Raw genomic sequence first — 15,290 nt, 5'->3', positions numbered from 1 at the left:
TTGCAAAGCCCTAAGCCTTAGTGGTATACCTCAACAATATGGACTTAGGCAAGCCTTGGTGGCGAGCTAAACCACGGGATAAATCCTCGTGACATCTTGTGCTTGTGTTGCTACACTTGTGTTCTTATTGTTGTTAAGGTGATTTCTAGGGTTTAAGGCCGATCTACTTGTGTGTGGTGTTCCCACCACTTTCAGCTATCGATCTATGATCTACTACCCTGCAGGAAGCTAAGAAATTTACCCGATCTAAATTTCGTTGGGTAGATTTTTAACTGTGAACTCATCTCTCCTACAGGTGCGACAGTGCTGCTATTTGGTGCGGTAGTGCCGCACTCACAAAGGAGCATTGCCGTGGGTGAATTTGACTTTGGTTTGAGTTGAATTTTTATAGGCCTATTCACCCCTCCCTCTAGGAGTACTAGAGATCCTACAAGTGGTATCAGAGCGAGTTACCTCGTGTGCGCTTCACCACATGAGGTATGGAGCCTAGGGGAAGATCCGGTGTTGTGAAGCCCATCAATGTCGATTCAGAGGACGTTGGGCTACATGACACTGACAGTAGTGAGCTTAGCGGCTCTATAGCGAGCAACTCCACGCTCCTGCAGCTAGAGGCAACCGATGCCAAAAAAGCTCAAAATGAAGAAGAAAGAAGAAGGGTAGCTAGAAAAGAGAAAAGTGAAGCAAGAGAGAAGAAGAAGAAGGAGCATCAGCGGTTAGAAGAGAAGAAAGCAAGAAAAGAAGAAAGAAGACTCAAGAGAGAAGCTAGAAGAAAAAGAAGAGAAGCAAGAAAGTAGAAGGAATAAGAAGCAAAAGCCTCCAATGCATCTTCAAGTGAGCTATCTAGCAGCTCCGAAGATGGTGATGATGATGAGTCCTACCACATGCATATCAAGAAGGACAAAAAAGGAATGGGCAAGAAGAATGACGACAACAAATATGCTGCCGTATCATTTAACTATTCTTCTATATCTATGACTAACCATGATCACAAGTCTTTCATCAATGTGCCCACGGGCAAGTTACGTCATTTTGATGGGACTAACTTTGCCAAGTGGAAGCACTTGATTTGAGCCTATCTTATAGGTCTTCATCTCGGCATTTGGGAGGTTGTTTGCAATGGATTTGAGCCACCAGTTGATCCCAAGAATCCAACCATGGAAGAAATGAGAATCATCCACCTCAACGGTTAAGCTACTAGTGTGCTACTTAGTGCCTTGGATGGTGATGAGTACAATACAGTGATTGGTGTGGATGTTGGCAACCAAATTTGGGATACTTTGCATCTTGCACATGAAGGGGTTAACAAAGTGAGAAAGGCAAGAATTGATTTGTTGATGTCCAAGCTCAACCGATTTGTTATCTTGGATGGAGAAGGGCCACAAAAGATATTTGATAGGTTGATGACCATGGTGGGCAAGATTAGAGGCTATGGTTGTGATGAGCTACATGATCACAAAGTTGTCAAGATTATGTTGGAAGCTTATTCACCAAGAAATGAGATCATAGTAACTCTAATTAGAGACAAGAAGAAGTTTGAGTACTTCACACCAAATAATGTACTTGGGAGGATCTTGACCTTTGACATGCAAAGATAAGAAACAAATGAGAGGAAGAAGCTTGGAGAATTACAAGCAAAGCTAGAAGGCATCAAGATCAACCAGGATGTAGCTCTCAAGGCCAACAAATCAAGCAAGCAAGTCTCTACTAGCAAGTCCAAGACCAACAAGCAAGCTTCAATTAACAAGCCCAAAGCAACCAAGAAAGTTCAAGAAAGAGTAGAGACCACCTCATCCTCTAGTGAGAGTGAACATGATGATGACCAATATGAGAAAGTGGATGATGTTGCTCTCTTTATGAGGAGGTTTCACAAAGGGTTGAAGAAGCAAGGGTACAAGGTAGTAAAGAGGAAGTTTCCAAACAAGAAGAAGAGGACATGCTACAATTGTGGAAGCATCTATCACTTCATTGCCAAGTGCCCACATGAGATCAAGGAGAACAAGTATAAGAAAGAGAAGAAGGAGGACAAGGCCGACCGGAGAAAGAGCAAGAAAAAACATGGGAGAAGCTCACATTGGGCATGAATGGGATACATCTATTGAAAGCTCAAGTGAAGAAGATGAGAAAGTTGCAACCATTGCTATCCATGAGCCATCTTCTTCATCAAGACTCTTCACCAACATGTCTGATGATGACTACTACTCCCCTCACATTTATCTTATGGCAAAGGGTGAGAAGGTAAAATCTAAATCCAAGGTCAAAGCTCCTCCACCTCCACCTCCTAGTGATATCTCTAGTAGTGATATTAGTGATAGCTCTAGTGAGGATGAATCTAGTGATGAAGAAATTGATAAATTAACTAAGAACTTAGATGGAAAGATCAAATTATTCATCACTAAACTAATGGAGGACTTAGAGAGTGTCCAAGCCGAGCTAGAATCTAGAGAGGAAACTCTTATCTAATAAGAGGATCTCTACATTGCTAGCAAGGAAGCTCTTGCATTAGAGAGAAGTGAGGTGGAATCCTTGAGCAAGGCCTTGGCCAAAGAACAAGGGGACCATGCTATCACAAAGAAAGAAAATATTGCTCTCAAGAAAAAGTATTGTGACTTCGATGAAAAGCACAAGGAACTTAAGCTGTAATATAACATTCTTTGGGATAGCAACTCACATCCCTCTAATGCAAAGGATGCCTCTACTACCTTCACTAGTTAAGGTTATGGAAAATGTTATAATATTGATTTGAATGCTTATTTCACTAACCTTGCAAACATGGAGGCAATGAGAAAAGAAATTGCTAGACTCAATGAGATCATTGGCAAGGGCTGCTTGAGTGGTAAGGCTCAAGTAAGTGACAAGAAGGCAAATGACTCAAAAGTGCCTCAATTCAAGCAAGGGAGACACCCCTCAATTAAGCATGGGCTTGGGCACACTGCAGGAGCCAAGACAAATGGAAGAAAGATCATAAATAGCTATAAGTGTGTCAAGTTTGAGAGAAAGGAAAGAGTTGGTACAGATCAGACTACACAGACAGTGGCAGTGCCATAGTCCATAGTGACAGTGCTGCAGTGAAGGCCGGTTGTGCCACTCCCCACAAAAATAGGAAGGCTACCAATTCTGCTCCTGATCAAACTAAGCCCAAGAAGAAGGTGTCCCAGCAGAAACAAGTTCAATAGAAGCTAAAGGAATCTGTGTGGGGCACTATGAACAAGTATGCCTACCAACGAAAATTTCAACCACCTCGACAAAGCTTGACTTCGTGTTTTGTTTTTAAGGAACAACAGTAGTGGAAAAGTGGTTGCTAAATATGTTGCAAAGGAAGCCAACACATATAGGAATACTTCTATTTGGGTTCCTAAATTTCTTGTGACTAACATGCATGGCCCCAAGTCTAATTGGGGACCTAAATCGAGCAACTAAATCTATTTTGCAGGCATACTCCTCCGGTGGGTCAAGTTGGGTGCTTGATAGTGGATGTAAAAATCATATGATTGGAGAAAGGAGTATGTTCTCTTCATATACCCCAAAGATGGACTCAAATGAAAATATTCTCTTTGGAGACAACTCTAAGGGGGATGTGATTGGTCTCAGTAAAGTTGTTATAACCCTTGAGTATTCAATTACAAATGTTTTACATGTTGATTCATTAGGTTATAATTTGTTGTTCATCTCTCAATTATGCAAGATGGGCTTCAATTGTCTCTTTACGGATAAGGGTGTGGAAGTTTTTACAAGGGAGGATTCTTCTATTGTCTTTATAGGTTATTTAAAGAACAAGCTTTACCTAGTTGATTTCAATAAAAGTAAAGCTAATCTTAAGACTTGTTTAGTGGCAAAATCTAGCATAGGGTGGCTTTGGCATCGTCGACTAGCCCATGTTGGGATGAGGAACTTGGCCAAACTTTAAAAGGATGAACACATCCTTGGGCTAACAAATGTTCACTTTGAGAAAGATAGGATATGTAGCGCTTGTTAAGCCAGAAAGCAAGTTGGCGTACCTCACCCACCAAAGAGTAGCATGACCACGACGCAACCATTAGAGCTCATACACATGGATCTCTTTGGACCGGTCGCCTACCTAAGTATCAGGGGTAACAAATATGGTCTTGTTATTGTTGATGATTATTCCCATTTCACTTAGATATTTTCTTGTTTGATAAGTGTCAAGTTAGAGACAAAGTGAAAACTTTTGTTAGAAGAGCTCAAAAGAAGTTCGGTCTCCCCATCAAGAAAATGAGAAGCGACAATGGGACCAAATTCAAGAACACCCAAGTTGAGGAGTTTCTTGATGAAGAAGGCATCAAGCATGAGTTCTCAACTCCATACACCCCTCAACAAAATGGTGTAGTAGAGAGGAAGAATCGTACACTAATTGACATGGCAAGGACAATGATAGATGAGTACAAGACGCCAGACCTCTTTTGGTGCGAAGCCGTCAACACCGCTTGCCATGCCATCAACCACCTCTACCTACACAAGAAGTTGAAGAAAACTTCATATGAGCTTCTAACCGATAACAAACCAAAGGTGTCCTACTTTAGAGTGTTTGGGTGCAAGTGTTTCATACTTAATAAGAAACTCAAAACCTCTAAGTTTGCACCTAAAGTTGATGAAGGTTTTGTTCTTGGTTATGGATCAAATGAGCATGCCTATCGTGTTTTGAACAAAACCTCTGGGAGAGTTGAAATAGCGGTAGACGTGACATTTGATGAATCTAATGGCTCTCAAGTGGAGCAAGTTAATTCAAGTGTTGTAGGAAAGGAGGATCCACCATGTGAAGCAATCAAGCAATTGGCTATTGGTGATATAAGACCACAAGAAGATGAAGTCACTGAAGTGGAGATTTCTCAAGCTACTGATGAACAAAGTTCCGCTGATGTACCTGATGCTGAGGAGGAGCAGACCCCTATGGCAAATCAGCAGAGCGGCAGTGCCGCACATAAGAGCAGTAGTGCCACACTCCCTCTGACAGCAGCAGCAAGTCCAACTTCGATTCAAGGATAGAACCTACAACCCATATTCGAGCAAGAAGATAATGAAGATCCAGAAGATGGACAAAAGGCCATTGATCATCCAAGGCTAAGGCATACAATACAACAGGATCATCCCGTTGATAGCATCATTGGGAGTCTTCGAAAGGGGGTAACAACTCGTTCACATTTAGCAAACTTTTTTCAATATTAGTCGTTTGTTTCCTCTTTGGAACCTCTTAAGGTTGAGCAAGCACTTGGTGATTCGGATTGGGTGATGGCCATGCAAGATGAGCTCAACAATTTCAAAAGAAATCAAGTGTGGACCTTGGTGGAGAGACCCAACACCAATATCATTGGCACTAAGTGGGTCTTCCGCAACAAGCAAGATAAGAAATGGCGTGGTGACAAGAAATAAGGCAAGATTAATTGCTCAAGGTTTCACTCTAGTAGAGGGCTTGGACTTTGAGGAAATATATGCATCAGTGGCAAGACTTGAAGCAATCCGAATGCTTCTCGCCTATGCCACTCATCCCAATTTCAATCTATATCAAATGGACGTGAAGAGTGCATTCCTCAATGGCCCCATTCAAGAACTTGTCTATGTTGAGCAACCACCAGGTTTTAAAGATCCCAAGTTTTCCAACTATGTCTTCAAACTCCAAAAGGCGCTCTACGGGCTTAAGCAAGCACCAAGAGCATGGTATGAATGCCTTAAGGAATTCTTGCTTAAACAAGCCTTTAAAATAGGCAAAGCCGACCCTACCATTTTCACTCACAAAGTTGGTAAAGATATATTTGTGTGCCAAATATATGTCAATTACATAATATTTGGTAGTACTAATCATACTTTTTGTGAGGAATTTAGTAGGATTATGACGAAGAGATTTGAGATGTCCATGATGGGTGAGTTGAAGTTCTTCCTTAGATTTTGAATCAAGCAAGTGAAGGATGGAACTTTTATTAGTCAAACGAAGTACATCCATGATATGCTCAAGAAGTCTGACATGGTGAATGCCAAGCCTATCAAAACTCCCATGCTAACCAATAGACATCTTGATCTCAACATTGAAGGGAAAGCCATGGATACCAAGGTATATTGTTCTATGATCGGCTCTCTACTTTATTTGTGCGCATCTAGGCCTAATATTATGCTTAGTGTGTGCATGCGTGCTAGATTTCAAGCTAACCCAAAAGAGTGTCACTTGGTGGCCGTTAAGATAATCTTGAGATATTTAGTACACACTCCTAACCTTGGTTTGTGGTATCCTAAGGGCTCTAAGTTTGATCTACTTGGGTATTCGGATTTCGATTACGCCGGTTGCAAAGTAGATCGAAAAAGCACTTCGGGGACATGTCAATTCCTTGGATGATCGCTAGTATCTTGGAGTTCTAAAAAGCAAAATTGTGTAGCCATTTCCACTACCGAGGCTGAGTATGTTGCGGCCAGTGCATGTTGTGCGCAACTACTTTGGATGAGGCAAACTCTTCGTGATTTCAGATGTTATTTTACCAAAATTCCATTATTATGTGACAATGAGAGTGCCATTAAGCTTGCAAACAATCTTGTAAGCCACTCTAGAATCAAGCACATAGACATCTATCATCATTTCTTGAGACATGACAAAACCAAAGGAGATATCAAAATTCACTATGTGAGCACCAAAAAGCAACTAGCCGATATCTTCACAAAGCCCCTCGATGAGTCAAGGTTTTGTGCTTTACATAGTGAGATAAATATACTTGATTCTCGTAACGTGGTTTGAATTTTAGCATGCCTCTGTTTGAAAAACTAGTATCTAGGCAAAAGAGTTGAAAATTTTCATATTATGCACGAAAATGATTTATAAAAGGCAACTTATGTATCATGATCATGGTCTGTATTGATTATTTGTTTCTGGTCATGGTATATAGGTGATATGTGTCCATATCTTATACAGAGAGAGTCATATAGATTATAGCTAACTCTCACTGTTTTGGGAAGTGCGGCAGTGCTACGCCTGCCGTGCAGAAGTGTCGCTCTGCGGTAGTGACGGGCTAGGCATGCAGAAGTGCCGCACTTTGAATTTCAATTGAGATTCAACCCAAACGGTTTTACTGTAGGGCCCATTATATTCTTCCTCTTATCCTTAGATCCATAGTAACTTCTTTCCCTCTCTCTTCCCCCCGACGCCGACACTCGTGCCTCTCTCTCCTCTCACGCCCACGCCGTCACCGTCGCTTGGCCACGCATTGCTGGTCTCTAGCAGTACCACGGCAGCTGCCAGCCCTCCCTCAATGTCACTGATGGCTGCTACTGCCCTTGGCCCAAGCAGTTTCTTCCCTCTCCTCTCCAATCCTCATTTGAGAAGGTAGAACCCTAAACCTACTCGATCTATGCAATGTGAGTGTTTATGTGATGGATTTGGGTTCTTAGTGGTACTATGAATGAGTAGGAGGGAGATTTGATGGATAAATTGAATCAATAGGTCAATTCATTTGGGGGCGCTACACAGCACGTGCGGTAGTGCCGCGGTAAGGTGTGGCAGTACCGCACCCCGTAGTTTGAGACTATGTCTAGTTGTGACTTTCCCTAGATAAATCGATGTATTGGTTGGATTTATTCACCACATGCTCTCTCCCACTCAAAATGTTATCAATATTCCCATCTATTACATGACATCATGTGTTTTTATCTTGAACTATGCTCTAGAAATTGTTTGGTGATGTGGGAAGACATTTGAAAAATGGATTTGCTAAGAAAGAAGAAGGAGGTCATGAGCTTGTGGAGATACTGAGTGCGGCAGTGCCGCACTGCCTGGGTAGCACTGTCCATAGTGTCTCTCAAGTTCATGATCTAAGTCCTTTTTCTTATCAAGACTATTCTTCAAGTGATTTTCTATGTCCCATTTGCATAGTTTCTTATCTAGTTCATTCTATGCATAGATGGAGCACGAAGATAGTGACTGAAGAGGAAAAAGGAAGATGAATGAGCAAAGAGACAAGGATCCACCTTGCCGTGGTCGAGGGAGGTTAATAGTAGCACGTAGTAGTGTAGCTCCAAGGGGACTTGGTGATAGGGGGAGGCGCAAGCAATACATTGAAGATGAGGAGAGGCTGGAGATGATAGGTCATACCACTAATGCCATTCCTAACACCCCACAACATCTCTCTGAGTTTGATGGCAAATACATGAGAGATTTTGAGGGTGAGATCATCATGAGACCTCCAGATGACTCCCGCCAGCATGTAGTTGTCAACTATTCTAAGAGTTGGAAGCTGGTGGAAGAAGCAAGGGGCATCAATCCCTATGCAGTGCGTAAGGATTTGGGTATTGATTACAGATTCTAGAATGAGTTTCATTCCAACTTTTATGCCACTGCCATTCTTGCATCCAAGAACACCAAGATCATCAAGATGCCGTATATTGATTGGGATGAGATGCAGGAGAAGGAGGAGCCTGAGTTTGACAAGGTAATTAAAATTTGTGAAAGGTTCCAGCTTTCAGACATCATGGGTTTCCAATATAACTGAAATGAGGAGGTCCTTGCACAATTTCATGCCACATACTTCTATGACCAGACCTCTGATGAGATTCACTAGATGATTGATGGTCAGCACTACCGAGTCTACTTTGACACTTTTAGTCGGATTCTTGGCTTTGGGGAGGAGCATAGAGGTTACACTTACATTCATGATGAGCCTCAAGCTGAGATCCATGACATTAGTTACATGTGGAGAGATAGAAGGATTGCATATGGTAAGAGGAGTGGTCTACATAGCTTCTATTACATCCTCAACAACCTTATCAGGAACACCATCAACCCAAAGGATGGAGCAGCCTCAGATATTAATGGATATGTGAGAAATGTGTTGGCTAGATTTGCTCCAGGTGGGGATAGGTTCAATGTCCCTAGATTCATGTGGACTAAGTTGAGATTTGCAATGGAGGATGGGAGGAGGGGGCTGCCCTATGCCCCTTAACTCATGTTCATGATTGAGAGGGTCACTGGATTTTATTTTCCGAAGGATGGGATGCACACCGTCTACAAAATTAAGAAGACCCAGCCAGCTATAGCTACTTAGGGAGCGGGGAACTCTCATTCTCATGTAGATATCCCTGAGTCTTCCCGCTCTAGGTCTCACAGAGGAGGCAAGATGAAGAAGTTTGGCAAGTGGTTGAAGGCAATCTTTGGCAAGTGCACCTATGCAGCTGATAGAGCGTATGAGACATAGCTTGAGCAGTGTCAGCAGTGTGGACAGGACCTTCCACCACTTCCTCCTATTCCACCTCCTCCATAGTATGACCTTCCGAGTCTCTCCGACACAGATTCAGATGATGAGGATGAGGACCAACAGGGACGAGCAGCAGATTGGGATGAGACCCTGGAGGGATACCGTCAGAGATAGGAGCCGAGACGTTCCACTCTCTACACCGCCACTACTCACCATCAGGGTCATGCACGTATTGACTCCAATAACGATGATGGTGATGGTGGTGCCAGGACTACTGCAGGAGGTGCTAGGGCAGCAGGAGATGATGATATTAATAGGATGGACATCCAGGGAGATAACGAGTAGGTGTTGATCTTTCTTCTTTTTTTTTCTCTTTTTGGTGCTTTATGCCAAAGGGGAAAAATTAGAGGGGTCAACAACTTTTTGACACCATGGTCAGCAGCTGCGCTTCATGTCCTATTTGATGAGTGTTAGTCTTCGCTAGGTGGAAAGTTTGAGAGTCGCTCAAAACTCTAAATTGTGAAATAATGCTACTATTTGACTCTTTGTGTATCAGATATGGACATGAATCATTTGTGTGGATTAGAAGTCATCTTATTGTGCTAGGTTGAATATCTTTTTTTTATCTGAGCTAGATGTGTGGTGCTCGACTCTGTCTTGCTCGTATAGTCAGGTGTGGCAGTGCCACACTCCTAGTGCGGCAGTGCCACACTCCTAGTGCGGCAGTGCCGCACTCAGCAGCAGCAGCAACACATATGTGCATGATCTGTCATATGCATCATGTATATATTTTCTTGACACTATGTGCAGCACCCCACAAAGGCATAGATGTAGGGGAGCCCCAATTTTCACTTCACTAAAGTGTGAATCTTGGCCTCTTATGCCAAGTTGAGAATTCAATTCTCTATTCATATATTTAGGGGAGGTTCTACACCCATGGCTCAAAAAAAATCTCAGTTATTCATTTTATATCTTTTGTAAGCTCTAATTGGGTTATCATCAATCACCAAAAAGGAGGAGATTGTAAGTGCAATCAAGCCCTAATGTGGGTTTTGGTGTTGATGACCACCTAATTAAAGAACTAATGAGATTTATTAAGATGACAAGCAGGGAATTCATTATAGAAGATGTCACATGGAAAGGAGGAGCCCCCAATTATAAATAAGGACGGCATCACACTCAAAGGAGTTTTGAATTCTTTTGTCTTTTAAAATTGAGTATGGGAAAAAGGCGTACTATAAAGGGGGACACTACAACTGGTTAAAAGTGTGCAACCAAATGCTCAATCTTTGCACAAAACATCTTCACACCTTAGCCAAGATAGCCAACTTAACAACTCCTTCACCCTTGCTGTCTTGCTGGATGCGGCAGTGCCGCACCTGGAGAGAGGCACTGTCGCACCGCGACACTGCCGCATTGTGGCACTACAGCACTTAAGTAACCATTGAGAGGCAGGGGGGTATTTATACTTTTCCCCGTCCTCCATAACGTCTCTGTCTTCTTCCCCAACGGTTCAGATCGACAAAAATCAGCAGGTGTTCATCTCCTCTCTCCTCCATTGGTGCCCTTCAAGCTCTCAAGCTTTCCCTTTGACTTCCTCATCAATCCTTGAGAGAAAAAGGTGCTAAAAGTGATTAGAGAGCAGCTCCACTGATTCCCAAAGTCTAAAGAGCATTTGGTTCATGTTTTGACCGGCGGTTGTGTTTGTTACTCTTGGAGCTTGGCTTCTAGCTGGCTAGAGTGTCGCCCGGTGAGCTTGTCAGGTTTGTGGCAGCCTCGGGAGGTTTGTAACCACCTCTTCCAGCGAGTAAAATCACCCCTCATCTCAAGACTCTCTTGACTTGAGAACGAGGTTGGGTCACAAAGCCCTAAGCCTTAGTGGTATACCTCAACAACGTAGACTTAGGCAAGCCTTGGTGGCGAGCTGAACTACGGGATAAATCCTTGTGTCATCTTGTGGTTGTGTTGCTACACTTGTGTTGTTGTTGTTGAGGTGATTTCTAGGGTTTGAGGTCGATCTACTTGTGTGTGGTGTTCCCACCACTTTCAGTTGTCGATCTATGATCTACTACCCTGCAGGAAGCTAAGAAATTTATCCGATCTAAATTTTGTTGGGTAGATTTTGAACTATGAACTAATCTCTCCTGCAGGTGCGGCACTGGTAGTGCCGCACTCATAGAGCGGCGGTGCGGGTGAATTTGACTTCGGTTTGAGTTGAATTTTTACAGGCCTATTCACCCCCTCTAGGCGTACCAGAGATCCTACATAAATTCTAACATCTGTTTTGGTCGCTCTTCATCAGTTTTGCTAGGAGTCATGTGTGCATCAAAGCGCTCTCACTACAACACTGATAAGCTACTAGTCTCGTAGCACTACATCTAAGTGCTCCCATCATCAAATCCAAATTGCACTTAGACACACTATCATGTACTTAGCCTTCACAAAACCTTGCAAGTTGCAAAATATGCCAAATCCAAACTCGGAGGGCCAAGAAAACAAAATGGCCTCAATTGGACTAACTCTTTGCCATTATCACCGTAAAACAAAAAGTTAGCCATATGTTCACCAATCACTGAAACCCGAAAATAAGGGCCTCAATGCATTAAGGGAAAAGAGGAGGATATGTCAATTAGTCAATGTATTCCACCTACACCTGCTCACCATGAGCGGCTTCCAAGGTGTGGGCTGGCACCTTCTTTCTGGAATCCTGCTAGCCAAGGCGCTCGATGAAACGAGGAACTATGCAACTATTGTTCTATGTGACATGTGAGATGCTCTAAATACCTTTTTGCAAGAGGATGACATAGTTTCATGAGCTTATCTCTGTAGTGCAAGAGGATAGGAACAATTGCTCAAGTTTTTTCTCTGTAGTTAGAACATATGTTGATAGGTGGTTTTGAGTTATATCTTGGGTCTAAGATTCTACGCAGCATAGAGCATACTAATATCATTTTCTCTCCCTCCTTTTAACTTTTAAATTTCTACTTTTCCAAATGAATGCAAACAAAGAGATGTTTTACGGCTATTTCAAATGATGCACAGAGAGAGAGAGAGAGCAGGTTTCATAATTGTTTTAACCAAACAACTTATAACCTTTTCACAACACATAACTTATAATAGCTTTTCCACATCTCAAAGCTCATAGCTAAACAAAAAGGCTCTTAGAATAGCCACAAAGTTGTTTTTTCATCGATGCCTCAACAAGTATTCCTAGCATATTCGTTAAAAGAATATTCACAAGCTTGTAGCATATTCTCCTCTAAGTATTGAGGTTTACCATTGCAATAGTTGATGCTTGAGTTTTTTTGCATTTGTTAGGTTTAGCCCACTTTGAAAATTGATGATGAAGGAGCTCTCATATTTCAGACCAGTCTTTTAGGTTGACTTAGGCCTGAGCAGGACATTAAGAACTCCAACTGGAGTCCATCTGGTGGCCTAGTGGACATCCATTGGCATATTATGGGCTTGCTTTTTTCTCCACGGTCGATGCAACCACTGATGTCTTGCTGAATCCCGAATTTATTATATTTTTTGTGATGTCAATATTTGCAGATACCCACCTGAGAGGACGAAGGCGATGCTTGTGCACTGACAGCTTGTAAAGACAAAAAAAAACAGGACCTTTGTTGGCTTGGTGTATTGGTTCTTTTAAAAGCTTTGGTGCTCCTTCCTGCACGCTACGTGTTTTTTCTACGTGGACCTTCAAAAGTTCAAAACCTCTATAGTGCTTTTGCAACGTGGACCATCGTGGGATGACAGTGTTTTTTCGAGTTTGGTGCAGGAATATGCTTATATGCCTCTGGAATAACTTGTTTTTGTGAATTTGGTACTAGAATCTGAAGCCAAGCTTCAGTGCACGATGGGGTTTTTGCATGGTAGAAGACTAGAAGCTATGATATGGAAAAGCTGTCTGAATTAAGTTTTGGGGGATTATCGCTGCTGCATCAACCGTTCTAGTTGTGCCTACTACAAGTTATTAGTTGTTATTGGATGAATGAAAAGATCATATATGCGCAGTATGCTTGCAGTTCCCAAGAGTCAATGCATGAGTCAGGATAAATTTTTTTCAGATTCCATTAGAAGCTGACATCGCATAACAGAGCAACAATGTATCGATAATCAGATCATGCACCACACACACCAGTTTTTGTCCAAGGATCGGAAAACCAAATGCTCTGAACTCTGAAGCAGACAGTTATTAGACAGACAAAAGAAATCGAGAAGATGATAACCTGATGATGGTTATTTACAACGAGCTAGCAGCACTCCATCCATATGAATGATTAATTGTGACCGATCGATCGATAAATCATAAGCAGAAGAACTAGAATAGCTTGTTTTCTGCATGCATGTTTGATGAGTATCTACTCCCACAAAAGGGGCGGTGCAATGTGGTGGGCTCATTCATTCACAGTCTACACTAGTTACATGCATCACGTACGCTAGTTCATTCGCGCACATGGATCGATCTTGCTTAACTTTCAGGCCATTTTGTTTGTCTTCTGATCAGCCTGACTTGACTGTGTCGATGGCATGCGCTAGCTCCTCGATCTTGGCGCCGGTGACCTCCTTGACGACCTTCCCACCCTTGAGGATCTTGAACGTTGGAACAACCTTTATGCCCAGCTCCTTTGCAAGCGGCTGCAACAACAAGCAAGTGCCACACAAATACAGTGGCCAGCAGGTTTTTTTTTTCAGTATTCATGCATGCCATTACATATTCCACACAACTAGCAGTGCCAGTGATGAATGAAATACAGACACAGAAGAGAAGAGATAGATCATAGATGTCAATCAAAGCTAAGTAATCTAGGTAGGTAGCTGACGTACCTTGTTGTCCTGGTTGCAGTCGAGCTTGAGGAACACAACGTCCAGGTTCTTCTCAGACATCTCCTGGAACTTGGGAGCCATCATTTTGCAAGGCCCGCACCTGCAAATGAATTACTACTGTCTCAGATTCTACAATTTACAGTCTCAGATTCTTATAGTAGTAAAAAAAATTGCACGTACCACTCGGTGTACATGTCGAGGACGACGACCTTGTCGCCGGCGGCCTCGACGATGGGCCAGAAGGTGTCCTTGTTGACCTCCGTGACCTGCCCGGTGACGGCCTCAGCCGCAGCTCCCACCGAGGTCGTCTCGATCCCGCTCGACCTCAACGGCGCGACTCCCCTCGTCTCGGAGGCCGTCGTCGCCAGCAGCAGGCTCCTCTTCTGGACCGCCGCCGCCGCCGCCCAGCTGCTGCCAACCGCCAAGACAGCCGGCCGGCACGTCGTGGAGATGGGCGCCGGCGAGGAGGCCAGCCCGTGGGACGAGGAGATGGTGGGTATGCGCAGGGCCATTGGTCTGGTCCGTACGTACTCGCTGGTGAACGGATCGGAGCGGAGCTAGCTGAGGAGGGTACAGTAGCGGCCGCTGGGGGACTGACTGGCTGGCGATGATGGAGGTGCAGCCGTGCAGGGCAAGCAAAGGTGGTGGCTGTGATTGGCCGCCGGGATTTCCCAAGATAAGCCGCGTGGCGCCAATCACACACACGCCACGCAGCGCAGCTCGTTCTCGTTCGTTCGCCTGGTAGTTCTCGTTTGGGCCGCGAAATGAAACGAATGACAGGCCCAGAACAAGACCAAGCCCAGGCCCATCCTGGCTGAACACTTTCCCTCTCTGCTTACCGCGGAGCCCAGCCCAGCCCGAGCCGGAGGTTTTGTGCTCTTCTTCTCCCGGTCCGGTAGCGCTCTCTCTGCTGCTCATGGCGCCGCCGCCGCCTGCCTAGCGGCACAACCGGCTCCGCCCGCCCCAAAAGAGACCTAGCGGGATCTCTTCTTACTTTTGGTATGGCGCTGGGTTCTTCCTCCCTCTCCTTGCCCTGCTGATCTCAGCAACAGATTTTGATGCGATTGGGTAGGCGTTTCCCAAATATGGAGATGTTCGTTTAGTTAGCCAGTAATTTCTAGTTCCTTTGGACGGTGGAGAAGTTACTGGCATGCCAACGTTTTGTTTTGACGTCTAAACTTGCTTTGGTCGTCGTGCTGTTTTAGAGGGACAGCTCATGTGTGTTGGGGTCTACGTCCGGTGTTTGAGTTGGTCTTGTGACTGGGTTTTTTTTCGCAC

The 15,290-nt window shown here is 43.7% G+C and overlaps 1 protein-coding gene across 1 annotated transcript; it reads right to left on the bottom strand.

Annotated features, from left to right (window-relative positions):
• Positions 1-13,343: 13,343 nt before the first annotated feature.
• On the bottom strand, positions 13,344-14,610 carry LOC136517457 (thioredoxin F, chloroplastic-like). The gene is made up of 3 exons (XM_066511018.1): positions 14,193-14,610; positions 14,013-14,112; positions 13,344-13,823 (listed from the first exon to the last, which is right to left on the bottom strand). Exons 1-3 carry the CDS (start codon positions 14,522-14,524, stop codon positions 13,689-13,691), a joined length of 567 nt encoding a protein of 188 aa, XP_066367115.1. The 5' UTR covers positions 14,525-14,610; the 3' UTR covers positions 13,344-13,688.
• Positions 14,611-15,290: the final 680 nt, after the last annotated feature.

This window comes from Miscanthus floridulus, chromosome 17 (assembly GCF_019320115.1).
Source record: "Miscanthus floridulus cultivar M001 chromosome 17, ASM1932011v1, whole genome shotgun sequence".
Lineage (NCBI taxonomy): Eukaryota > Viridiplantae > Streptophyta > Magnoliopsida > Poales > Poaceae > Miscanthus > Miscanthus floridulus.
This window is presented reverse-complemented; position numbering and strand designations above follow the sequence as displayed.

What these genes read in the sequence shown, in the direction of transcription:
- LOC136517457 (XM_066511018.1), bottom strand. Translation starts at nt 14,524, where the DNA reads ATGGCCCTGCGCATACCCACCATCTCCTCGTCCCACGGGCTGGCCTCC. An exon ending in CTCGACATGTACACCGAGTG is followed by an intron (nt 14,113 to 14,192) that starts GTACGTGCAATT and finishes ATTCATTTGCAG; the next exon opens with GTGCGGGCCTTGCAAAATGA. An exon ending in ACTGCAACCAGGACAACAAG is followed by an intron (nt 13,824 to 14,012) that starts GTACGTCAGCTA and finishes TTGTTGTTGCAG; the next exon opens with CCGCTTGCAAAGGAGCTGGG.